This window comes from Cylas formicarius, unplaced genomic scaffold (genome assembly GCF_029955315.1).
Source record: "Cylas formicarius isolate icCylForm1 unplaced genomic scaffold, icCylForm1.1 PGA_scaffold_7__23_contigs__length_41026272, whole genome shotgun sequence".
Lineage (NCBI taxonomy): Eukaryota > Metazoa > Arthropoda > Insecta > Coleoptera > Brentidae > Cylas > Cylas formicarius.
Genome location: NW_026844352.1, coordinates 32,731,822 through 32,757,992, shown reverse-complemented (window position 1 = coordinate 32,757,992; position 26,171 = coordinate 32,731,822). Strand labels below are relative to the sequence as shown.

At 35.7% G+C, this 26,171-nt stretch overlaps 1 protein-coding gene across 2 annotated transcripts in view; it reads right to left on the bottom strand.

Annotated features, from left to right (window-relative positions):
- Positions 1–26,171, bottom strand: part of LOC132705169 (POU domain protein 2-like) — a 100,906-nt gene that overhangs the window by 13,796 nt on the left and 60,939 nt on the right. For both annotated transcript variants that reach the window (XM_060675608.1, XM_060675609.1), the window contains exons 3-4: positions 24,919–25,026; positions 5,535–5,591 (exon numbers count right to left, since the gene is read on the bottom strand). In XM_060675608.1, the coding sequence (XP_060531591.1) occupies positions 5,535–5,591; positions 24,919–25,026 (165 nt within the window). The remainder of the gene's footprint in view (positions 1–5,534; positions 5,592–24,918; positions 25,027–26,171) is intronic.

Genomic DNA, 26,171 nt, shown 5'->3' with positions numbered 1-26,171 from the left:
CCCTATTCGCACACTGCCTTTTAGTAGGTCTTTGATGGCAGTAATGTTTCTTTCAATTACGGACGTGCCTGGATGACCACTGTGTTAATCATCTTCTGGTGATATGCTACCAGTTTTAAAATTATCGATCCACCGATAACACTACTTTTGAATTCTGAATTTCTGATTCTGATTTTTCCACATAAAGAAAACCATTGCTTTTTGAGATTTTGCTGCTTCCTGCATAGTTACAAAAGCAGTGCTATGAAAATGTGGCTACAATTAGTCTAACACAGTCTAAGAAAGAATCTTCTTATATGTACAGTGTGTCCCATTTTATTGAGACTGAGGGGTATGTGGGTTTGGTACTTTTTGTGTAACGAAAGATGACTTGCTTAGTTTTTAAAATACAGGGTGATTTTGGTTAGTTTTATTTGCAGTTTTGGGTCAGCCCTCGTATCTCGGGTAGACTACCTGGAGCGGAACTGCCTATTCTACAGTGGACAGTCTGGTTTCAGGAGCAAACACTCGTGCGAATCTGCGTTGCAATATATGTGTGCAGTGTGGCGGAAAGACTCAAAACTAATTCTGAGTGTTTTTGTAGATTTTAAATGTGCATTTGAGACTATTGACAGGGACATTCTTATTACAAAATTAGGTTTATGTTGTATTAAAGACTCTGCACTAGAATGGATAAAGAACTTTTTATCTGATAGATCTCACCAGACTAAAATTAATAATGTTTCAAGTCATAGGGATAGCAGATGGGGGGTACCGCAGGGAAGCATGTTGGGCCCGCTTTTATTTATTATTTATATAAATGATATGTATCAGGTTTTAAAAAACTCCTTTGTTAACTTATTTGCTGATGACAGGCTTATTTCAGTCTCTGGAAACGATTGCAAAGAAATAGCTACCAAACTGGATACCGAAATGCAGTATTTCTACGAATGGTTGTGTCAAAATAAACTGAAATTAAATAGCTCCAAAACTAAGTGCATGGTTATCGGTTCTAAGGTTAACTGTCAAAAATTTTATAAGTCGGGGTATTCTGTGGATATACAGGGTAATAAAATTGAGTTTGTTTCCGAAATTAAATATTTAGGGGTGATCTTGGATCCACAATTATGCTTTAGTAATCATGTTGAATATCTATGCAAAAAAATTGGTAAGAAAATAGGGTTTTTTAACCGTGTATCGCAGTTTTTATCGCAGTGGACTAGGATATTAGTGTATAAAAGTATAATTTTGCCTCATTTTTCATATGTTTGTTCATTGCTTATATCTTGTACAAATGAAGATTTAAATAAGTTACAGTTACAACAAAATAGGGTTATGAGAATCATCCCGAACTGTGATAGATATACTCCTATAAAGAGTATGTTAGACGAGCTAAATTGGCTAAATGTCGGGCAGTTTATTAGAAGAGCAAGTTTAATGTTGGTTTATGGAATTGCGCACGATCACCAACCATGCTATCTTAAATTATGTTTGGAAAAAAGGTCAAACTTTTATCAATATAATATACGTTCCAATCAGCACTTCAATGTTTCTATGGTAAAAACAACAAATATACAGAAAACTCTATTCTACGATGGTGCCCAAGAGTGTTCAAGAAGAGACTTACGGGGTATTATGCAAATTTTACTTGCTTATATAAATAGCCAAGTGCTAAATAAATAAATAAATAAATAAATAAATAAATAAATAATAAATAAAATAAAAATTTTGTTTCCTTATAAAGTACCAATGTTTGCGAAAGCTCAAGGCTCTATCTTCACTAGCAACGAACATACCCCTCAGTCGCGAGCAAAATGGGACACACTGTACATATCTTAGGTATTATGTGTTTTTAGGAAAAGAAGAAATAGCAAACTTTGTTCTTATAATCCAGCTTAATTGCACCATTAATATTATTTTGCTTTTTATTGTTTTCGATTAAATTTGTATTTCTTTCCTCTATATTTAGGATAACTTGTCCTCCTTCACATTTCCTGCCACTTAACGCCAGAAAATTAATTAGTCCCGTAGGTCACAGTGGCGCTGGTGAATACAGTTCCCATAGAAACTCTTTTTTACCAGTTTTCTCTGTTAGGGGACCCTCGCCTTGCGTAGGCAGCCAGATATACCCACAATCGGCGATACTCCGTTACAATTCACGTTTCGGCACATTTGTTAACGCAAAGTCTTATAACTTCGACCAATTATTAGCTTACAAAGTGCCGTATCTAATTGCATCGTTTCAGTGGTGCGTTACAAGATTATTAATTTAATTAACACGTATGAACTGCCCCCCCCCCCCCCATTAATTAATTGAGTAATTAGCACAGCAAATCTACTAACGATCGCTTCGGCGGCTCTGGCGGGCAGGGGAGGAGCACGGGACGGAAAAACTTCGCATTTTTCACATTTATATAGTCAATCATTCCGGCATAATAACGCGGAAAATATGTGCGGCAATTTTCCGGCTCAGTGTACCTTAAGGCCTGTTAAGTCCTGCATGGGGTGCGATAAGTTAAATCACGAGCCGATAAGCCCCCGCCCTACGATGTGTACTTCGAAGCCCACCACCCTCTTACGCTGCAGAGTGTAAGAAATTTCACACCCGGTTGTTTTTTATACTCCGTCGGAACGCGGCAACAAGCGGTTCGAACACCAGCAGCGCCCTCTCACCGAAAAAATATTTTTTGTATTAATATGTATTATATATTATTTAAGAAAAGATTCTCTTTGGGTGAAATTTGGTAAATGCATTCTGTGCAACAACCCTTTTTTTTATTTCTGCTAAATGGTATGCCACCGACATTTATGCAGGTCAATTGCTGCATAAAAATAATCTTGTTCTTGTGAAATGCTGTATTTGACTAAAATAATTTGACTAATAAATAACTGATAAAATTAAATTCTTCTTAAACCTCATATTCTTAGAGTATAGGTGAACTTCTATCAATTCTGTTACATTACATTACATTTAATTCGGCATCTATATTCAGAAATACAGCAAATTTGTCAGGGATTTAATTTAGAATCTATTTCTACCTAAAACCTGATTAAGATTATAGAATTATTGATATTGAGATTAATTTCAAATAATAGTCAAATTAGAATTAAAGTTATCAATTATTTGACACTACGAAATTAACTTCAATAACAATAATGCTGGGCGTCATCTTAATTAGTATACCCGACTTGGCATATCTACATGATGATGGTGTTCTATTACAAAAAAAACTAAGTTAATAAGAGTTTAAAAAAATCCCTTTTTTGTTTAAATTTAACTTTTTCTTCAAAAAGAACATAAGATAAGAAAACTTAATTGGTTTTATTGAAGATTTCAATATTTGATTTTTTAAAGTTTCACATTATTTTTCTTATTGAAAAAATTCAAATTATTTTAAATAAACAATTCTGTAGGCCATAATTTTTTTTCAATTTTTTTAATCTTAATTTTCCTTTAAAAAACATAATTAATAATATAAATTTTCAATTTATTTTATTTCCGCAGACTTTTCTTTAAAACAAAATTGATATTAAATTAAAAAAACAACTTAAGATTTTCAGTTAGTATAACAACAAAGAACGGGTTATCTCCTCTTGTACGCTTGTACGTCTTTTTATACGCTTTTAATGCGTACAGAAAGTCCGTGATGGCGCGTGGCTGGAAAATAAAAATCAGGGGTTGAGAAGGGGGTCGTGGGGTTCGCGATTGGTTACCTTTTTCCCCGGACAGATTAGGGTTAAAACTCGGGTTTCGTCGCGGCGTTAACAATGTCTGACAGAGGGGGGAGGTCGCGTCATCAATCTCGTTTAATGACATGGCGGTTTTAAATTTTCGACTCCCTTTGTCGCACCCCTCCCCTCTCCCACGACGCGACGGATATAGGGGAAACGTTGCTGGATGATGTAACGGCGACTTTTCATGCCGATTAAGCATCTGTCCTTTCGGTGAGCAATATTTTTGTGTAAAGAAAAATTGTATTAATTTTTAGTAACCTTTGGACCCGAATGATAAAACTGGATTTGACTACAACGGATTTCTTAAATTGCATTTAAAACCATTAACGTTTTTTAAAATAAAAAATGCGTGCATAAAAAACAATGCTGTTGGTGAATAATAAATCAGTTTTAACACCACCCCCACTGTTATATATAACCGGCGTGTTGACAGAGACGTATCGCAAGCGCACCTGTCAAAATTCTAATCACCGCCACGTCAAACCCGTCTCCCAACTTGTAACCGCCGGTGTCCGACACGGACGCCCCCACCCCCCCTCGGGCCCCTTGTCCAAGTGAACCGTAGCGAAAACGGGATGCTCTCAGAATATTAACGAGGGGGTCCGTCAACCACCGAACTGGATTTTCGTTTAAACGGTGTGTGTGTGTATGGAAATTTTCCAGCGAATATGTAAAGTCGAGGTTTGATTTTTAGCCCTCCGCCCTCCCCCATAACGCACGTGACACGACTTTATCCCCTTGCTTTTTTGTTAGAGCGTCGAGTTTTTTTTTGAATAAATCAAGTTAAAAACCAGGAAAAAGATTCAGATTCGGCGGTACGAATCGGCGGGCGGGGGCGGCGCGGGAAAACGACTCGAATACGAAATATCGACCACCAGCTTCACGAGGTTCGATGTAAACGAGATGTTTTAAACACGGGATGTCCGAGTATTATATTATAAATCATTTTTTTAATTTTGAAATGAATCTACATATAGGGCGTTTCTAACGAGAATGAAGGAGGTGTCATTTTTGAGTCTATACGGTGTACGAACGTAACGCAACTTTTAAATAAAAAGTTTGAATGACGACGGATCGATCCTAATCGCTGATTTTGCAGTCTTTTAATTATTTATTGCGTCGTTGCTTTACTTTACTTTAAGTAACCTCAGCAAGTAGAAATAATAATTAGGGAACATCTGGAATAAGCTGAGAAGAACTTGAAAACGGGGACACATCTTATTCCTTTAACGAATAGGTATAGTTTTTTCAAATTACACCGTTGACAGTTTAACAGTCACATAACCTTATTTATCCTCTTAAGCATGGCATTTTTCACAATATTCAATTTCAAACCGCCGTTTCTACAAATAAAGACACAATAACATCAAACACTATGTCAGTTCAGAAAACGGATTCTTTCGGATTCTTGAAACTTTTGAACGACTGTTCGACTATGGACTACGATGTGTTTTTTATCGAAAACTATTATTATTTTCAATGTTTTAAGAAAAATAATATAATTAAATTTTGAATAGCATCTTTAGTTTCTGAGCTACGAAAGAAATTGAGTTGACAAATTTAGAAATCATGGTTTCCTTAATATGAAAGGTAATTTGATTTTCTAAACATTTTTTTATTGCACTTAGCATATTACCAAAAAATCTAAAAGATAATATTTTTGGATAAGCCCTTAATAATTCATACGCTAATGTACTTTATTGGCAGCTACCATCCTAAGTTCTCATTCATCGCACTCAGACGCTGTTGTGATATACGCAACGCTCTAACTTGAATCAAACTATACTTCGGGTTAATAACTAATCCGCGCGATACGTTACCGTCGTGAGACAGGGGCGTGGGCGGTTTGTCTATCCTGTTCAACGGTCGTGGTTCGGCTGAAACAAAAAACAACAATAAAAAAAAGCAAATACTTCCTGTCGGGAAGGCCAAATGTCGACGTCGTGTAAAAATGACCTTTGATTTTGATTTTCGTTTGTTATTGCTTCGGATATATATATTTTTCGGGATTAATTGGAACGATCGGGGGCCATATATGCAATTAATACCAGGACCAACCGTACAGACCCCATTATATATAGAAAATTAACGGTCCAGAAGAAGCAATAACGTCGTTACTAATTGGATCGTTGCGATCTGTCCGGACATTTTTCTCCTTTAATTTACGGGATCAAATGCACGAGACCGATGCAATTACCGACAAATCGTATACGGTATACAAGCGCCATTTTTGTTTTGATAAATACGTATCCAATCGGATTCGTTATATGGTCGTTACGTAACCCCCTGTATGCCTCTCCCCTCCTCGCCGTACGATTTTTACATCGATCACAAATCGCGAACTTTCAGGAAAAGTTTAAGGTCTTGGCAACGCTGTATTTCAGTTTAAATCAAACGCTAAACACAATAACTTATCATATGAGATGGTACGCACTGTATATATTTTCTGCTATTTAGTTATTTACTGATAATTAATGACATAAATACGCAAAATATTTTTTCTACTGCTGTCTTAGAAATTGTTATTTTCGACCCCAGAAATGGATAACAAAATACCACTTTGACGAAGGTAGGATGGAAAAACTTCTCCTCTCCAGTTAGAAGGGAGGGTTATTTTCCCTTGCCTACAGCTATTTGCAGTTCTTGAAATTATCAGTGCATTTTATAAAATTGTGAAAACGAATGTCTGCAGAGCTTCTTTCGGATGAACAAATGTTTATCTGGTAGCACGTATACACACTGCCTAATCTCTGGTGGAATACCTTTTTTTTTTTCGTTTTTTTTTGTTACTGGAGTTGGTTAAAAAATCCGTTTGAAAAAAATGAAGATTCCTGCTACCATAGCAACGCATGCACTATGATTTATTCCAACTTTAGATTTGCAATTTTTGCAGATGTCAGTGAATTGTTGTAAATTACGGGGTTGTTTCTATAGTTCGGTCAATGAATGTTTTGAAAACATTGTTATTAAAATGGTTACAGGGCAGTAGAAAATATATATGGTTACAGGGCAGTAGAAAATATTATATATATATATATATATATATATATATATATATATATATATATATATATATATATATATATATATATATATATATATAATATTTTCTACTGCCCTGTAACCATTTTAATAACAATGTAAATATAATATAATCGAATTGTTTGCAAAGACAGTGTTGTCGCGTTATACCTTTATGTTTCGTTTTTTTTTAATTATAAAATTATACGTTGAAAAAGAATTAAAAACATTTTCGAGAAAAGCCTAACAAATTCGGTTTTTACCAATAAGTTGGTGGTTCTATTTATCAAAATAAATTTTGCAGTGCTGTGCGGGTTTCCATTAATTAATGTTTCTATTTATATTAACCGGGTTCGTTATTATTAACAGCCGTATGAATATGAATCGGATGTTTAATTTTTCACGTGCGGCATTCGGGTTTTAACGCACAACATTTTCTAATAAGGCTGCGCCATGAAATATTCACCACCGTCCATGTTATGGTCATATCGTCAGGGTTTGATTTAACATGCAACGCTTTTTTCAACATCATGCAAATATCATCAGGTCGATCTAAAAAAATATAGTTTTACATCATTCCATTTTTTTTTCTATTTGAATACATTGCTTTATTTCCTTTGATAGATTTTTAATAAATACAACAACAAAAAAAGATCAATTTTTAACGAATTTGATATTGCAAAAAAAAAGATAGAAATATTCTTTCACACTATGTGATCTTGCAGAAACTGTTCAAGGCGCGCTTTTTAAAGGTTCTCAGGTGTTGGGAAATTTTTCCATTTATCGAAGAACTGTTGAATACTGCTAGAACAAAATTGCCCGGACTATTTTTCTTGATATTAAGTCTATTCTCTTCTATAAACGTAAAAATATATTTCAAAAATATACAGAGATATAAGAGTCAAAACGTGTGTATGTTTAAAACTTCTACGAGACTCACGCGGCCTCCGACAAGATCAGCTACAGATCAGAATAAGATCTATTTCAGGTTTCGATATTAGTTTACTCCTTGAAGCTAGATGGTGCTTGCAGGGTAACATATAATTTATATATACATATTATAAATGTTATAATATATTATTATTGTTATGCAACAAGTGCGGTGAACGGCATTTGAGTTACGAGCGCAGGAGTGAGTGCCCTAATAAGTTTACCAAACGTGTTGCATATTATACTTTTTCTACCATCGTTAGCTTTTGGGTACAATTTGCAAAAAAAAACACAAATACATTTGCTGTCATGACCATCAGAATTGACAAACGTCAAAATTCAAACCGGGCGGTAATCTGCGAATAATCAGGATCTTGCAGAACAACTTTACTGGTTAAAACAATTCCAAGAGTATAAAAGATCCCGTTTTTATATCATATTGCCAGAAAGATTTACAAATAGAATACAATAGAATTACTTTAAAATAAAAAATTAAAATAACTTGTCTTGAGCTCTAGTGAAATATTTGCTAAGAATCTTTGTAACTCTTGTCGTGTAACTTGTATCTTAGTTGGTTATAATTCAATTGTACTTGTATATTTTTTGCAATTTTTATTTAATGAGTCTTATATCCCATTGTTATCAACGTATTAATACGGTATATCTTTGGAAAACTTGTTTTTAATGCTTCTTATACTCCCTACTCTAATTATCAATCAAGCGTACGCATAATGTTCTTTTAAAAAAATGTACCATAAAAATAATAGTCGTAGAAAAAGTATAGTATGTACCACGTTAATATACTTCTTCAGACACCTAGACACTCGCTCCTCCGTGTCGTTTATAAAACTTTTTGCATAAAATACTATTTTCCATTGGCTACTCTAAAATACCACCTTATGCAGACGTACACAAAGTGACTTTAAAATTTAGACCTTACTAAACATTGTCGCAAGTCAAGTTGAGCGTTTCCGTTACTTTAGTAACGGGTTAGAAGCAAAAAAAAAGCACTTCGATTCTCTCCCGCCTCTAACCAACTCGGACCCCCGCGAACAAAATATTTTCGCGGTTATACGACACGATAATATAAAAACGGAGGTGGTTAAGCATGTACGCGAGGATGTAGACCGGTCGTTTTATTTATGAAAGCGTGGGGGTCATAAGGAGGGATATTTGCGGACCGAAATGCCCATCCGAAGGCGTCTCGGGTAGTTTGCCCCTTACGGCTCCCGTGGGCCCGCTGACCCCACGCCATTATCTCTCGTCCTTCGGACTTCGAGGCTTTTGCATATATCTTACTCTGTATATATGTACGGCGACTTCGCATTCGGCAATAAATTCTTGTTGCGACAAAATATCTATTTTTTTCTAATCGTATGTATACAGGGTACCTCGAATTAGTAAACCACACGTTTGACGTCAGACAGATTTACGAGATATTAAAATGTTATTTACGTATGACCGGCTAAATTTATAAAGTATTGTTAAGATAAAAACTTACTAGAAACATGTGATCTAAAATGATTCCTTTTTGAGATACAGGGTGTCAAAGTTTTTTTTTTTTACAGTAACCTTTTACCTTAAAAATAGTTGACACGTACAACAAAGTCTTACAAAGTACCCTTGTAGTACGTCATTAAAATGGAACTGAAAGAGGCCATCCAACAACGCAAAAATCCAATATGGCGTCAGTAAGAAACGTGAAAGTGAACGATGGTTCAAGAAATACTCAAAAAGTATCAGTGTCAATGGGTTTATAGATTTTATCTAAATTTTAAAATAAATTCGTAAAAAATGTAAGTGCCAATTTCAATTTTATAAGGCAATATTACGCAACGTTGCCTTAACTTGAGAGCCTTTTCCAAGATTCGAATGGTGGAAGTCGAATTGTATGAAGGGTTAAAAACGAATTCGGACGATTCTGTCAGATTTTGTATTTTTTCCTATAATTCGACATTTAAATTTTATTCTTATTAATATTTTATTTTGATTTATATGAACTCTTTAAAAATTGAAAACAAAACAAGAAAAAATTAAAAGTGACGAAAAAATACGAGCGCTCGGTTTGTAGCACCCTGTAAGTTGAAAATTATGCAACTTGAAAACTCTAACTTGTCTAGATACGTCGAAATCCCTATCAAAATATCTTTTCCAATTTTGCTGATGATTCCAAAACAATAATTTAAAACAACCGTTTCGTCGGACTAGTCAAAAGTCAAATGAGAGATTACTCACCGGAATAGGGCAGACTGAAGTTGGGCACGTTGTTCTCAAAGTTCAAAACGTTGAAATAATTTTTGTAAGGCATATTATTGCTGGAGACCGGAATCAGAAATGTCATGTTGGTGATTATTTTAAAACTGAATATTTAAAATAAGATATTCACTATATGTACGTTATCGATAGATAATTAAAGGATTTTTAGAACGCCGATAAGAGATCTATAAACGTGTATGTGTGTGTGTGTGTGTGTCTGTGTGTGAGTCGGCGGGTGTGACAAGGAAAAATTCTTTTGATCGTCTACGACGATATCACGGGTCGATTACACCCCACCCCGTAAGGGTAATTCTTTAAAAAAATAGGTAACGCCAATATAAGTTCTAACTTTAAATCTTTATAGGTACGATGTTTTTTAAAACTTCCCCACGAAATTTCCCTAAAATGTAAAATAAATTGAACCTACATTAAAATGTTCCTTTTATTTACTCATCGTATTAAACGATCGTTTCAAAAAAAAACAAAGCAATTTATTTTTGACATTTTAAGAACCTGAAAATGCCCCAATCTATAGAGTGATATCGTGTTTCTATCCAATATGCCCCACCTCTTGTATAGAAATTCTTGATTTTTGCAACAGGTATGTCAACGGATTTTTTTTTTAATTGGTTAGAAAAATAAACAAAAGCTCTCCACACTCCACAACTTGTTGCAAATTATGAGCGAAAATTTACTTGTAGATTAAATTTTTGGAACAATATTTAAGTTTGTTATTTGTCTAAATTAGGTCTTTTGTTCTCCGTGCTATAAAAATTATAGATTTTTTATATTTTGAGCAAAAAAAAAAAAGACGGAAAAGTTCCTAGCGGTGATTTTGTCCGAGAAAAAGATCAAAAAAAGCTTAAACGCCTAAAGGAAAGGAAATGACTATAAAAAAAAATAACGCAAAGCTTATTCTTTACCTACTGCCACACCTGGATTATTTTATTGCGTAGTTGCGTAATTATTTATATGTTCTATTTCTCTCATCTTTAAGTTAACTAGGTTTTGTCAATTAAAACACATACAACACTGTATAAGCTGTGCCAAAAGGCTTGAAATGATCAAAACAACTAAAAATCAGATTTAAAGAAAAACGGAATTACGAAAAAGGTAATTACCAAACGCGAAATGAACCATATCAGCCCGATTCGATCCATATGTCCGAGAATCGCCCCCTCCGCGCCACTGCTCAAATCAGACACCTCAGAAGTGCGACGATCAACTTGCAAAACAGCGCACTGATCCCGACGATGACCGCGTTAATCAAAATCATACTCTTGAGGAACATCGCTGCGTCCAAGACAGACGACGAGGAAACAAATGTGTCCGGTTTGCCGAATATTCGCCGACTGAAGGCACGGAATGTCCGGTGTGGCGAAGTGGGATCGTCGTGTGGACTAATGCATGCACCCCCTCAATCGAACACCCACATTATATCTAATAAAAAGGGGCTCTTCCGCGTCCGCAGGGCACCGGTCTCCGACATATAAAATTCACGTGTAATCAACTGACCGTTCGGTCTGCGGTTATTTTCCTTTTTGCTCCCCGAACTAGGAAAATTCCATTCCATTTTCCATTAGAAATATCAGGCATTGTATCTAAGCAATACAGGCCGGCTTTCCCATGTGTATCCACGTCGATTTTTGCGTTTAATAATAAAAGTTGTTAATAATACTTATATCAAAAGTGACCTACATTAAGATCTGATATTGACCAAATGATTCTACAGCAATTACGGCTGATACAAATTTGGAAGAATTACTGCAACTTCCCTAACTGCAATTGTTGTTCAAAATAAACGAAAATTGGCAGTCGCCCCTGATAGAACACGCAATCGTTATGATGCAGCCTACTACAATTAGGGTGTAGTAGTAGTATATACTTTTTACAAAGTTGGGCATCGCCACTATGGCCATTCGCCCATTACCGACCTGCGTCGAGGATTATTTTCTTTTTGTCACTTTAAAACATTCACCAAACACCTCCGAAACAAAAATCACACGGTCGAACGATATCGTAGCCTTTTGGAACGAATACAACGGATTCTGTAGGGAGCAAGCTGAGGTTAAACCGCTATGTGTACTGCTCCACCACAGAACGCCACTACGGAATAGCCAACGAATCAATGTTGTCAAACTTTCTAAATTAAACTGACCCATACGCCAGCCATCTTGTGCATTAGAAGAGTCCATTTTATAGGTTATAAGGAGGGTTTCCGTTGTTTAAAACTTTTCATATTAAGGAAGAGGAAAAAAACAAATTTTAATGGCTTTATATCATATTAATGTTTTAAATAGAGTACAATATAATATATTAGGTAAAAATTGTCTTGAAATTTATACAGAGGTTGTGTGTAGGTATTTTTAAAATTCCTTTCAGTCTTTTTCTGTAAATACATTCGGGCTTAGATAAATAACTGAGAAACCAGGTAAAACAAAAAGAAATTGTATTATTAGCACTGAATAAAAAAATAATAAACAAAAACTACTTTCGATCAAACGAACTGTTTTCAATTTGCCTGTTAGTACTTGTTTTGCTGATTCAACAGTGCAGGTTGTAACTTTCAATTTCAAGGGGTTGAAAATGAAACTCAGACACCATAAAATGAATAAGATTAGAAAATGTTTAACTTGCTAGGCCATATAACCGAATAGCGACCGGCATTTATTCTCTTTTCCATGATGACTCACTGACTTGTTTATAGTCTGTACGTTTCACCGCCTTGTTCTAGAGTTCGTGTGGAATCTACACGTCCAAATGAGATTTAATTACTCCGTCCCCTAAGAGGACAGACTATAAAATTTAGTAATGTTTTTTTGGAACGCAGAGTTTATATTTTGTACAAAAAAAATGTATTCCTTCCTGTATTTTATGGTTGGATCAAGGAAAAAGGGGTGGGATGCTATGGGTGGGGTTGTCTGAAACTTTTTCCAATTTACAGCCGTTCGTGCGTACCTACGGCCGTATATATCTCTAATAACAAAAGACATTACGTATCTATATAGAGTTTGGAGACGAAGCGAAAGCTCATATCAGTATTAATAACTGTCAATTTATCAAAAAGACGTAAAAAGCGTCGTGGCGGCCCGTAAACCCGCAAACTTTCGAAACATTAATTAATTTAATTATCAAAGTTTCGGACGTTTAGTGAAGCGGGCGTCCGTTATTTACAACCGACCTTTAATGAAATTATTTATCATCTCGAGGCGCGTTCGTTATTGTCCCTATTTATAACGCCTTTAATTCGTTTCAACGGTAATTTGTTTATTTTCAAATCTCCCTCGCTCAATTTTTATTTACTTGCTTCACTCACAAGGGGTTTTTCCCTAAGCTGAAAAATAATATTTGGAAAGCTAAATACTTAAGTGAAAGTATTGCGGCAATTGCAGTTCCCAATTTCGGGCTCCTCCCTCTAGACTAGTGGTTCTCGAAGTGGTCCAGGTGGACCCCCAGAGAGACTCGACGGGGGTCTATGTTGGCGTGACAACAACAAATGCGGTAACGGCATTTGACTCGCGAGCTTATTTGACACGAGCGGAGCGAGTGTTTAATAAACGAGTGAGTTAAAAAGTTTACGGAACGCGTTGCATACTGTACTTTTTCTACGACCGTTCGTTGTTCGTTCGTCCCAAATAAACTCATGGTTCAAATATCATTTACCACACCTGTTGCATAACATACTATATCCTCCGTTCGAAGTAGGCGATTTATCTGCATCAAAAATTACGTATAGAATCAAGTGCTGGAACGAGTCGTTTACACGCCCTGTACAAACCGTCTATCACCTTCCCGATCCGAACTAGAAAATTAACGGCTCCGAAGGTGACGAAATGTATAAATAACATTATCAATTCAGATCAAACTTATTTACTTACAATATTATAAACACCTGCTATCTGTTTTGAAATATTTATTAATTCTATGTAAATATCGTTCCATAAAGATATATTTCCAGAGATTAGCGAGTACTTTTTTTTTGCCGCGTTTGATTTACAGTCGACATTTAAATTCGAACCCCAATTCGCATTTCAGTTGACAAATAATTACCAGCTACTGAGAGCCCAGTGGAAGAATTTTTTATTTCAGCCCTATGCTTATTTTTTTTACATGAAACGTGATAAGAAGAAAATATAATACATCCAATTTCACAAGCAATTCGAATGAAACATTCTGGTAAACTTAAAAAAAAAGCAAATGCTGTGGTTTTAAACGCTGAAAGCAAACTGCTAAGGGATGGGGATAACCCGCACGTGCAAGGTACGAGGCTAGTAGGGTGGTTGGTGGAAATAAATTTGGTTCAATTTTCGTATAAAATAGAGAACGGCAAAGGGCCAGTGTGTTTGTTCGGTATTCGATTCCGTATAAATTTTGCAATCCTGCTTCGGATAAGAACCCTCTGCATTATGGTCAGCTGCATTCGCTAAAAGCCTCCCCTAATTTATATACTGTGTAAATACGATTAGGGTAGCGTTTGTCGCTCCACCCCCACCCACCTTCACCCGAAAACGAAAAATGCTTTTTCGTCGTACATATCCGAGAATCGGACGAGAATAACGGGCGTTCAAAAATTAAACGTCAAAAGAGAAGGTGGGTGGGCACCCCTACCAGGGCCACTCGCCCATTTCGGTTCACGGTTGGGAGAGTCACTGCGATCTGGGACTTGTTCAAAGTTATTCGCTTTAGCATATATTTCGATCAAAAATAACCAAAAGGCATTTTTGAAAACTTGTTTCATACACGAGGATTCCAATTTCACAACGAGCGGGATTTTGAGTTCGCATAGATATTTAGGTGTTCACAGACTTGCGCAGTGCGCTTATAACCTCGATTTTGTTAATGTGTTTTTTACAGTTTTTGTTCACATTAACAATTAAAAAAAGTTCGTTTTCCCAAATTTTGATAAATTACAACGGATGATTTGCAATACATTGCCAAAAATGAGAGACTCCGCTGAAGTATTGAATGATGAACGATTCATAGTAATGAATTAATATTACCCACATTCCATAGAAATCTCGACATACGATACAAAAATAAACTCTCAACAAAACTTTGTGAAGATTTGCTTTTCGCCTTGCCTTTGCATGTTTGTTTAATAAATTTTATCGTAAGTTTTTTTTAGGTCATACAAAATAATATGTAAATATAATAAACCGATTATTTCGTAAATAAGCCCTTCGCAGAATATCAACGAGTGATAGTGCCGTGTATGAACTGACTCCCTCAATAGTTATAGAGCTTAATCTAGTGGCTCTTTCGTGTACTTAGTTTTTTCACTTGTTCGCTTCCCTTCTTGAACACAAGACAGTAATCTTGAAATATTTTGTACTACCTTTCGTGACTTTGAGTGACTTTTAAAGATATAATATTTTAGAGCAAGTTCCTTTGGTCGTTAGTTCTTAAAAGACGGATAGTTTGTTGCATCCTTAGACATACCTAGGTAAAGATACATAAAACGAGGTAAAAAAGTATAAATTTTATCTTTACTTCATTTGCTGCAAAATGAAAAATAAAGGTCAGAGCTTGACTGAAACTGAAGAAGCCAACAGGATGATTGGCGAAACGTCAGCAATTTCGACTAAGCAAAAACCGACGCAAGAGGAATCCAGAAGTTTTGTAAAAAGCGTTACAGTAGCCTGTGGAAGTTTCTTTCTAAAATTGACAATGATTAGGTTTTGATTACTTATTTTATAAAACCTGAGAACCCAATTGTCCGCGAAACTTTGTCATTACTTTCATCAAACCCTTATATCAAATGGAGAATCTTATAAAAGCGACGATGAGTAAAAGTGTTAGAATAAGGTTTTTAAGAAAGCTATCATTTTTTTTTAAACCTGAAGTACCTAATACTAAAAGTTTTATAGATAAGGTAACGCGAGTGTTATGGATGCAATATTATATAACTTACAGCGTTTTAGTATTTATTGAACGTCTTACAGAACTTGTAGCACCGAACAGTTTTCTTATAAAACTACAAAAACTATTATAAAAACTAAGGTTTCTTTCTTATAATCCATTTATACATATCCGTTCCTTATAATAATATCGTAAGCTGTGCGCAATATTAGTGGGGATTTTCAAATTTGAAGCAGTTTTTTTTCAAAGGAACCTCCGCAGTGCACTGCAATACTGTTTACAAATCTTCTGGATTCCTCCTGCAGCGGTTGTTAATGAATCGAACTTGCTGACGTTTCGCCAATCATCTGGTTGGCTTCTTCAGAGGTTAACAGCAAATTGGGATCACCCACAACCGACGCAGATGAATCGAGAAGATTTGTCAATAGCAACTATTTTTAACTCCATGTAATATAAATATTTATAGAAGAAACCACCAAAAATTTTGTTGATACACTATTATGTATCTTAAATTACCTACAAGGCAGTCTCAACGTTTGCGCTGTTAGCCATATTTCTTATTTTTTCCAGTTTATAAGCAAAAGTTCTAGAAATTTGTCAATTTTTGATTTGACTTTATATATTCAATTAGGTTGTGACCAACGAATTTTTAATTGTCTGCGGCGTAGTCGGGAATATTTATCGATATATTTGTTTACCGAGAAATTAAGTTTATATTGGTTTCCGAAATTATCTTAATTTATAAACATGTCAATAAATAGTTCAGGTAATTAAAACGCCTGTTTTACTGTATCGGAATTTTTAGTTCCGACGATAATGCGTTAAAATGGTTTATGAATGGGGCGTTTAAGAAGGTTCACAAAATTAAGTTTCCTCTTTTTTGTTAAGTTAACCACACAAATAACATATGTGAAAAAACTAAGACCAGTCAGTGCAATACAATGATATAAAATGCAAAGTTATAAATCAAGAAAGTTTAGATCTAGGTATAAAGTAGGAGAATATCTCAGTTTTACCGCCTTCCATGAGAGATTTTCGGTTTTGAATGAATTTAATTTAGAATTTGGAAAGACATTTGCTTGTCTTATATATATTGACGTTTAATTTGTTTCTATATTTTTTGCTTGGTATTGTATAAAAACAAGTTATATATGACGCACGAACGAAAAGAACAGACTCCCCCCCCTCACCCGTCCTAGCGGTGGCTGGACGACGGTAGACGTAGACCAATGCATCGAAATGTAAATCGATAGATTCCGAGTCGATTTAAATGTAAAGCGCGCTCAAAAAAAAAAAACTAAAAAAGAAAAGGGGGTCCGTTTTCCCATTGTTTGTTTAATGTTCTCCTTGCGATGGAAACCGCGACGGAGTGGGTAGGGCGGATTCAAAGGACTGAAAATTCGTGCCAAAATTCGTCCGACGCACGAAAAGAACCGCCGAAATTTATTCCGAATATATTTGGAACATCGATCGTAGAACGTAGAACGTTCTCATCACGTCTACCTACCTGGACCACTAGCTCGAATTTTAGGGAATAAAGAAACGTAGCATTGCTCAAATATTTTTATCAAAAAACACAAAATTTATACCCGCCGAAAAATGATGATAAAAACCTAGAAATTTATGATTTTTTTCATGATCTTGTTATTAATTGCAGTTTAAAAAGAGATTTGGCTTGATATAGTTGGGTCTCCTGACGGAAAGTGTTGAAATTATGATGACTGGGTATTTATGGAAAAATTTTGAAACCATTCTTTCTTTTGTCTGTGCGATCGAAAAAATTTTTGACCGCTGGCGATATTGTACAAGGTGTGTGTGTGTGTATCGCTAAAAGTATATCGAGTCGAAAATTTAGTAGGTCTCTTTATTTTTTGTCTCACAACGCGTTTTATGGGACACACCGGTAACAAGGGATATCGTTCACCCGGAAATAAGTTCGCGGTGGCCAAAGTCCAACGAATATAAACACGTATAAGACGAATATATATCGGAAGTCCTTTAGGGACTGGCATGGTCCCAGGATAGCGACGACGGCTCTCATTGATATATAAGCGAGCCAGACGGCACTTTTTATTATAGGTTATAAGTTACGTGGATGACGCAAATGTGTTGAAAAATACAGACGGAAAATTTACCCCGCTATTTACTCCGTCGATGAGGGAATTTTCAATTCCAAAACGTGTCCGCATAAAAAGAAAAATTTTCAAAAAAACATGCACTTGATAAATATTAGAAACAAAATTGAACGTATCGGTATTTTTTATATCGAATTTAACTATTCTGGCAGACAAATATCAGACAATATCTTAACAACTGGTTGCTGCAGAAAAATTCCTAAAAGATTTTTTGAAACAGTTTTTCTCTAGATTGGATTGATCATGTTTACTGTTTTGATTGGAATGAAAACTTTATAGCGTCGTGTGATTCAAAAAATGTTCCGCTAATGTCCAAGGTAAATATTTTTTTTTAAATAACGTTATTTTGGTTAATAAACAATGCATGTGAAAATGTCACAAACAACTTACCGCTGGGGGCAAAATAACAGTTGCTTGTGCACCAAATATTAAAATTTTAATAAAAAAAAACAGGACGATTTTTTGGGTCAACTGGGGCAACCAAACGCCTCATATCTCAAAAACTAGGCATTTGTTGGCTCTCCAACAGTCAACGCCGGACAAGGACCAACATATTTGATGGAAAAAAATGGACATCGATCGACGCGTCTGTTATCTGAAAACATACAATTAAACAGAAATTCGCAATAATCCCACAGCGCGATAATAACAAAAAATGTTATCGGTTAAAGGTATTATTCACATTGTTACAAACGGTGCTCGTGAATTTGTAAATGTATGAAAATACCCAGGCGATATCTGATATACAAATGATTAGATACTTCTGGCGGCGTCCAATAAACTCAAAAATGACATCCTCCAAAAAATTCTTGCCGAATTTATTAGGATAACTAAAGTGCAAATATTAATAATCGATTTATATTATTAATTTAAGTGTAATGTTCTTATTAGTCTTAAGTATTGGTATTTAAATTATTTTAGACTCTATGTTTGTAATTTTTCTATACGGTATTTACATGCCAACCGGGATTCTAAAAATCATCCTACCTCAACTCTGACAAAATGGTCAACCGGACAACTTCTAATCTATAAACAAACCATTCTACACTAAAAATTTGGATTTCTAATCACTAGCTCATCTCAATGAACACAGTACAAAATTTTAAAAAAAGAGCGGGGAAAATTTACTTCTTATTTTTGTATATGCTAAAACAAACAAATAATCTCAAATATTATTGTGTTGCCTCTCATTTAATGAATTTATTACAGATTGATATTGGGTAAACTAAACTAAAGTAAAACTAAAATGCCCCATTATGCACTGATAAGGCGTGCGGAAAGTGTCCCTTCAAGACGTCAGCTTCATTATACAAAAAGAACGGGTTAAGTGTGTAGACATCGCTGTTTAAAAAGAAAATGGCGCACAGTACTTGTAGTTCCTGAACTGTTCGTAACATTTTTATATTTTTACGACTTTAAATCGACTAAAATCGTTGGCTCAGCATAAAACCTAACAATTAAGGCCGTTACCATTAACTAGATCCGCTGGTACTACAACAATCTACTAATAATTTATATAACGTCTGATATTTATATCAGTTTTCGGTCTAGGAGCGATGCTCAGCACTTGGAACACAATTCTTTCTTGACAGTGCCGGTTCCAGCCCATTCGGCTAGTGCATCAAAATATTTTAACGATTCGAATTAAAAAATGATTTCTAATTTTAAAGGAAGTCGGTACCATCGAGGTGTGCCAACATAAACGGGTCAAATTAGACGCGGCACTGGATAATATATTTTTTTGGAATTGTATGACACACAATTTCAGATTATTCCAAGTGTGTCACGCACGATAACAATCAATTGTTTATAGATCTTAATAAAGAGCAAAACGAGGCTATAATAATCGAAGCGGGCTGTAGACGATTCTGTCGGGAACGAAAAAGCAAAAAAAAGGATAAACATTCGGATATTCGAGGAAGTTATCGGAGATTAGATTAGAAAATTATTCTTCCTAAAATTTCACTCAATAAACAAATTTTACGTGGTTTTATACCGCATGAGTAATCGTGTCAGTGGCGTATGTCAATTGCCCCGATTCAAACGTAAACACCCTTTTAAACGGATGTAAATTCAGGGGTATAGAGAAGACGTTCGGTTCCCCTCTTGGGACCCCTTATTGTCACGCGCACGCGACTGGGATATAAAAAAAGGAACTTGGCGTCAGGTGTTATTCAAATATACCCCTTTCAGTATAATTAAAAGTGTGTTAACACACTTGCCCCGCGATCTCAGGTTAAGGGTCGAACATTAACATTATATACATGTTATACAGGTACCGAAAAAAACAAAAAATAACAGAAGGGGAACGCAAAATACATGTTAAAGTCGCATGCAAAAGAAAACTCTTTTTTTTTAATAATGATTGTCATTCTTGACAGAATTGAAGTTGGTGATCATCGGTCAAAATGTTGTGTTATTCCATTATTGTTGGGTGAGGGTATACAGAGTGGTCACAGCGAAGTGAGTTTGTCCGAGAAACCTCCGGTTAAGGTAGCCGGAATTAAGGTCGAAAAACAGATATAAAACTTTAATCAAATACAGAGCAACAGATCATACTTCATCATCATATTTGAAAATTGCGTTTCGTTTTGAACATGCCTTCTTTTTGACGACTTACATTTGACACCACATTTATTGAACAAATATATAAGGTACGGACACCCTTTATAGCATGCTTTGGGTTTTATACAGCGTTTAACATTAGCATTAGCATTTAACACAAAAGTTGTAGGATGTGCGTTGATGTAAATTTTAAATATATTTTTAAAATGGTGGTGGTGGTCGTCCAAAAAAGTGTAGCGTCATAAAATATATATTTTTTAAATAACACACCCTGTATTTTTTGGCTCATTTAGGTTCCTCTTTTTTGTGAAAAAATATTTTTTTATTTGCTTGGCAACAATAAATAAAAGGAGCAATAAATAAAAAAAGATGAAAAGATCCTTTTGCACGCTTGGAAAAAATATTGTTACGAATTTTTCGAAAGTATCTAGGCTCGTTTAAAAATTTTATATCTCGGTAACGGTAGGTCCTAGGGAATTGGTACAGCGTCGAAAAAAAAATTGTCTGTCCGTTCTCCGTTTCGTCATTTGGATTTTACCAAATAACTCTTGAACGATTTGAGCTACGAAACTGTCGACTTGAAATTTGGCATACATATGGAGCTTAGCTTCCTCACAGATCCTATTGACATTAAGCGAGTTGGGGAGTCCGGAAATATTTTTAAAAAAATAACTTTTTAAAATATACAGGGTGTGACCGCTATCAGAAAAAAAACTGAAAATTGGGTTCCCCTTATAATGATAATTGCCCATAACTAGAAGTCTGCGTTTCAGTTGTCCGTTGTAAAACTTTTTTTATATTTTAAATTTCAACACACTCTACCTGGTGTTCGGGATATTCTGTGCTAAATTCAAAAAAGAAGTAAACGTTGTTACCCACATCTAAACTGAAGAAACTGGAAGTAATCAAATCTCGCCAAGTATTTTATTTTTAATTTTTAAAAATCTACTTATTTTAAAAAATAAATGAAGTGGTAATTGTGGGAATCATTCATTTAACAGGACGCGTTTTTCAATAAGTCTTACGAGAGACACAAATCAACAGTTTTATCGTTTTTTTACGATTGGATCAACGTAAATAAATATTTGCTTGCTATTTACGTGTATTTCATTGTGAACAAACAATACTTAGATTAAGGACGGACTTTTTTCCCGTTTATCTGTTTGAGGTTAGAATTTCATATTGTTCTATTTATTATCTTGCTGAAGTCATGTGCTTTTATGTCTTTGACAATAACTGTCACTTTATCGCCGACGGATAAGGTTAAAACCGAAAGGTTACACACATCGTCAAAGATTTAATTTTTATTCATTTCATTTACAAATCACGATATAAACTGGCTAAACTTATAACCTATCAGAGCATAATATCAATTTTCCTGCTACTGTCAAATGACCTGTTCTACAATAACGCGGAAATGCCGACGGAGGTCCCGCCCATCATAATCACAGGCGGCCGTCCCAGCGTCTCGTATAAAAAGGTGAGCCACGTGCGTACTATTACACGATAAAAAGCGGTAACAGGTATAGGTAGGGAGCAGAATATTCTAATCGTATTTAAATTCACCCTTCGGCGACCCCTTTTAAATATTTATGCACGGTTAACGCCTGGGATTACAACGGATTCAATGGGTTCATTTTTTGACGCAGGTACTGTGATACGCGAGACAAGTTGTTTTACAAGTGACTCCGACAAATGAGTCGGTGTCGACGTCCTTAGCGCAAGCGCAGCTTAATGCGGAACTGTAGCTCCTTTTGTTTTCCCACTGGTTTGCTATTCATTACGTATCAGATTGGATCATTGGAATATATTAGAAATGTTCGAAGTTAGCCGTTGCAATGTCATATAATAAATTAGCGCACATCTGTCTAAATTCCTCCATAAATATTGCCCTGCGGTGATCGGTTTGAAAATCGAGATACGCTGACGGTAGGCAACCAACGTTGCAACGGAGACGGGCGATTTGCCCGACGACAATTATTTTTCGCGTCGGAGATCTCGACGATGTCAATCCGTTGCAAGCGGCAGTTTGGGTTTGCAATACGCACACACAGCTGGCAGATACGAATAATTGCTGACTCACCCCCGTCCAGTTAATGTCGACACACGTCGCGACAGTAAAATCGACGCTTCGTGTCGTTTATATCGTTTTTCTTTCCCCAATTGAGCGACTTTTGCGCGTTATTCAAAGACGCCGAAGTATACCGGGTGTCCGAAATAAGCTGCCGTAGTTTTCAAACATTACTATCAAACCGTCAATATTCTATGTGCAATTCTACATGCACAGTGTGCTATAGAAAAAAAAAACAAATTTGTATTAATAATTTATTGCCACTTAAAGAATAAAATCAAATAAATTTTCATATTCAAAGAAATAAAACATATTGAGGCAGCATCATGCATGATACTCTTTTTACGAAGTACATATTATACAAGGACACTTATACAATACATTTAATGTTAATTATGTACATTTTTTGGTACAGTTACATCTTTCAAGAACTTTTCCCACTAATTTCGCGGTCATAGTTCTATCATCTTTGAATAAAAAAAAATCTTTCTTGCAGCTTTGAATCTGGTAACGTCGATATTGAAGATTGGTTTTTGGCGGCTTTCTTGGCTTTTTCAAGTTCTTGAATTAGACGTCTCTATTGATGGAATGGAAAATTAATTTATTGGTATTTGCATACTCTCTGATCTTTCAAAAAATCTCGCCTCGACTTTGCAGCTGACATATAGATATAGGTGCGGTAATGCAAAAGATCGGGTTGGTTTAATATCATTAAGTCCAGTAAATAAAAAATGTACGTACAGTCAAAAACAGCCAGCCTCAGTATATCTATTTATTGGCGGAGAACCCAAAAGGTTTCTCTTAAAAGCTCGATAACGTGGCCGAATGTAAAACGTTCCTCCCAGACGGGGGAGAAAAAAAAGAAAGAGAAACCTTTTAACTCGAGTATAATTCAATTTAAATAAGAGAAAGTGTCCGACGGGGCTGGGGGTAGGGCGCGGTAAGGGCAATCCGTCGCCGTCCGTCGTCGCCGCCGAAATCGTCATGGGGCGGGGCGGGGGGGACCCAAATGGACGACAGGACGTGCGAATTCGATAAAGATTGACTGTTTTAGTACCCCACTTGGAACACGGACCCCGCTCCTTTATCATTACGCCGTATGGGGCGACGGTCCGTTTAAGGGGCAAGGAGGGGATGGAGCGTTTAAATTTTTTAAACCGGACTTTTGGGAACGTTACGCGCAAAATTTTAACTACAGGCGAAGGGGTGGTCGTGTAAATTTGGGTGCTGTTTACATTTTATTGAAATTCCTTGTTTGTAGAAAGAATTTTTTTTTCGATAATTTCAAATCTTTTTTATAATTTTTTAACGTTTCTTTATTATTTTTTAACGACAGATTTATAAAAGATTGATCTGTATAGATTTTTTTGTTAATTATTGGTTTTATAAGTAAAAAAATGTTTGGGGAAAACGGGAACCATAACTTTGGACTAGCAATTTTTTTCTTAATTTCAAAAATAGATGAAATTAATTATATTCATGGTTTTCAGATGTTACTACCGTTAATTCAACTTGTGAAGCGTCATTATATTTATTTATTTCTATGGTTATTCTTACTTCTAATATTTTTGTTTTATTGCGGGGAAACGACAAACTTACTGAAAAAATTCAGTACACTGAAATTCTCTAAAAAACTAATAAATTTTTCAGCGTTCACTTTCTCGAAATTTCTGTCAAATATTGATATATTCTTTAGAAATGCAAGAAATATTTACTGTTCTAGTGACCTCGATACATCTAAAGGTTAATTTTCAATGTCAAAAAATGGAAAATTTTTGAAATTTTAGATTTTTTTTGAAGAACTGTAATATTCAATTATTGTTGAAGATTTTCCTAATGTCCTTTAATTATTATATCACTTTTGAAAAGTTTTCAGAAATTTGTATCAATCTCTAGTATAAACGGATAAATTTTCCAAAATCATTTCCAGAAACAATCCCTACAACTTTTTATTCACATTTTTATATAACTTAAGATAAACTGTGGGTGGGATGTCAAATTGCGACTAAACATCCTGTAGTAAGACGTTTCTCTGTTTTTTTTTTATTAAAATAGGGCATGCATAACTTATATGGAGTACAGAATTACAACATGCCGTATTTCTTACTATTCCATCCATTTTAGTTGAAATACGCGATATGCGAAGTATGCTAACGGATGTATTGGATAATATTTTTTTGCCACACCTTGATCGGGTCACAGAAAAACTTATCATTTTGCTTTGCAGGATTCCTCCTCTCTCGATTCCTACCCTGAAATTCCTCTAAATAACCCACCATTTTCAAAAATACTTCGGAATTATCCTGAAATTCATTACCCTTGAGTGCCGCTCGATTAAATATAAATCAAACAAAATATCGGACTTACTCGGCGATAATCCTAGTCGATTCTGGAGAGCAATTTTCGATTCCTCCGCGGAAGGCGGCTGAATTTCTGGCCGCCATTGCATTTCCGATTCGCTTATCCATAGTTTCCCTGAAACAATTGAAATACGCGATTTAATTAATGTCCGATGATAGACACTCAGGCGAAATATTCAAACCCTGTCTCGTATTTTATCATAAGAAGTTTTTTTATAAACTCTCTCGCGGTTTTACTTTCGTTTAACTATTTTTCGGTATCACATTTTGTTCTGTATTTTTGTTCCAGCCTTCATGCGGGACCTCACAGAACCCCAATGTGCCCCCCCCCCCTCTCGGCTCGTATTATTGTCGCCGAAAGACAACAGACGAAATTTTACAAAGGCGGCGGCGCCGGGGGGAAGAATGGGGGCCGGGAGGGGCGGCGGGGGCGCAATCTCCGCCGGAGCCTCGCCCTTTAATCTTCAATTTCCCGAAAAGTTAGTAGTCAAGCTTTCGTCCAAGACCGGCGGCTGTGTGTGCGTTGATGCCGTCGACCAGATAAAAACCCCGGTTAAATAGAAGCGAAATAGGGGGGCTATTTTATTTGTATTGGGGAGTGCCGGACGATCCTTTTGAAGGCCCGCAATTCCATTCGACAACGCGAGGGGGCCCCCTCTGTAAGTAAATTGCGGAGTGGGTTTTTCTACAAAGCGAGCCCGCCGCCGCCGACGCCGCCGCCCCCGACCGCCGCCTCGTGTAACGAAGTTTCGTGAAAGCGTGGACGCGCGGGGGCAGCACAGAGCGATAACTTTTTTTTTTATTTTTTTTTACGGAACGCGGATCGAGTTTATAAGTAAATTCCATCGCGCTCCCGCCATTTTGACCTGAATTAACATGAATTAATGTGGATACATCAACGATTTATGTAATTCAATAATCTCAAATAGAATGTACTGAAGGTACACGTATCTTGCTAGAAAAAAAAAACACTACAGCTTGGATGAACAAAAAAATTTAGATTACACGGAAGGCGATATGTTGTTGATTTGAAGGTTAGAAAGCTATAGTCAAATAGCTTAACCCGATTTTAACTGGTAACAAAAAATAGTAAAGTCTGTTCATAGATATAAAGAAAGTGACTAACTGATACGAATTGAGGAAAGACCCGGGCAAGTTGTAAGAATGAAATATGGCCGAACAGGTCGGTACTTTGCTTAGAATTTAATTATTTGGGGTTTTGTTAGGAAAGATACTAAACAATATTTATTTATTTATATA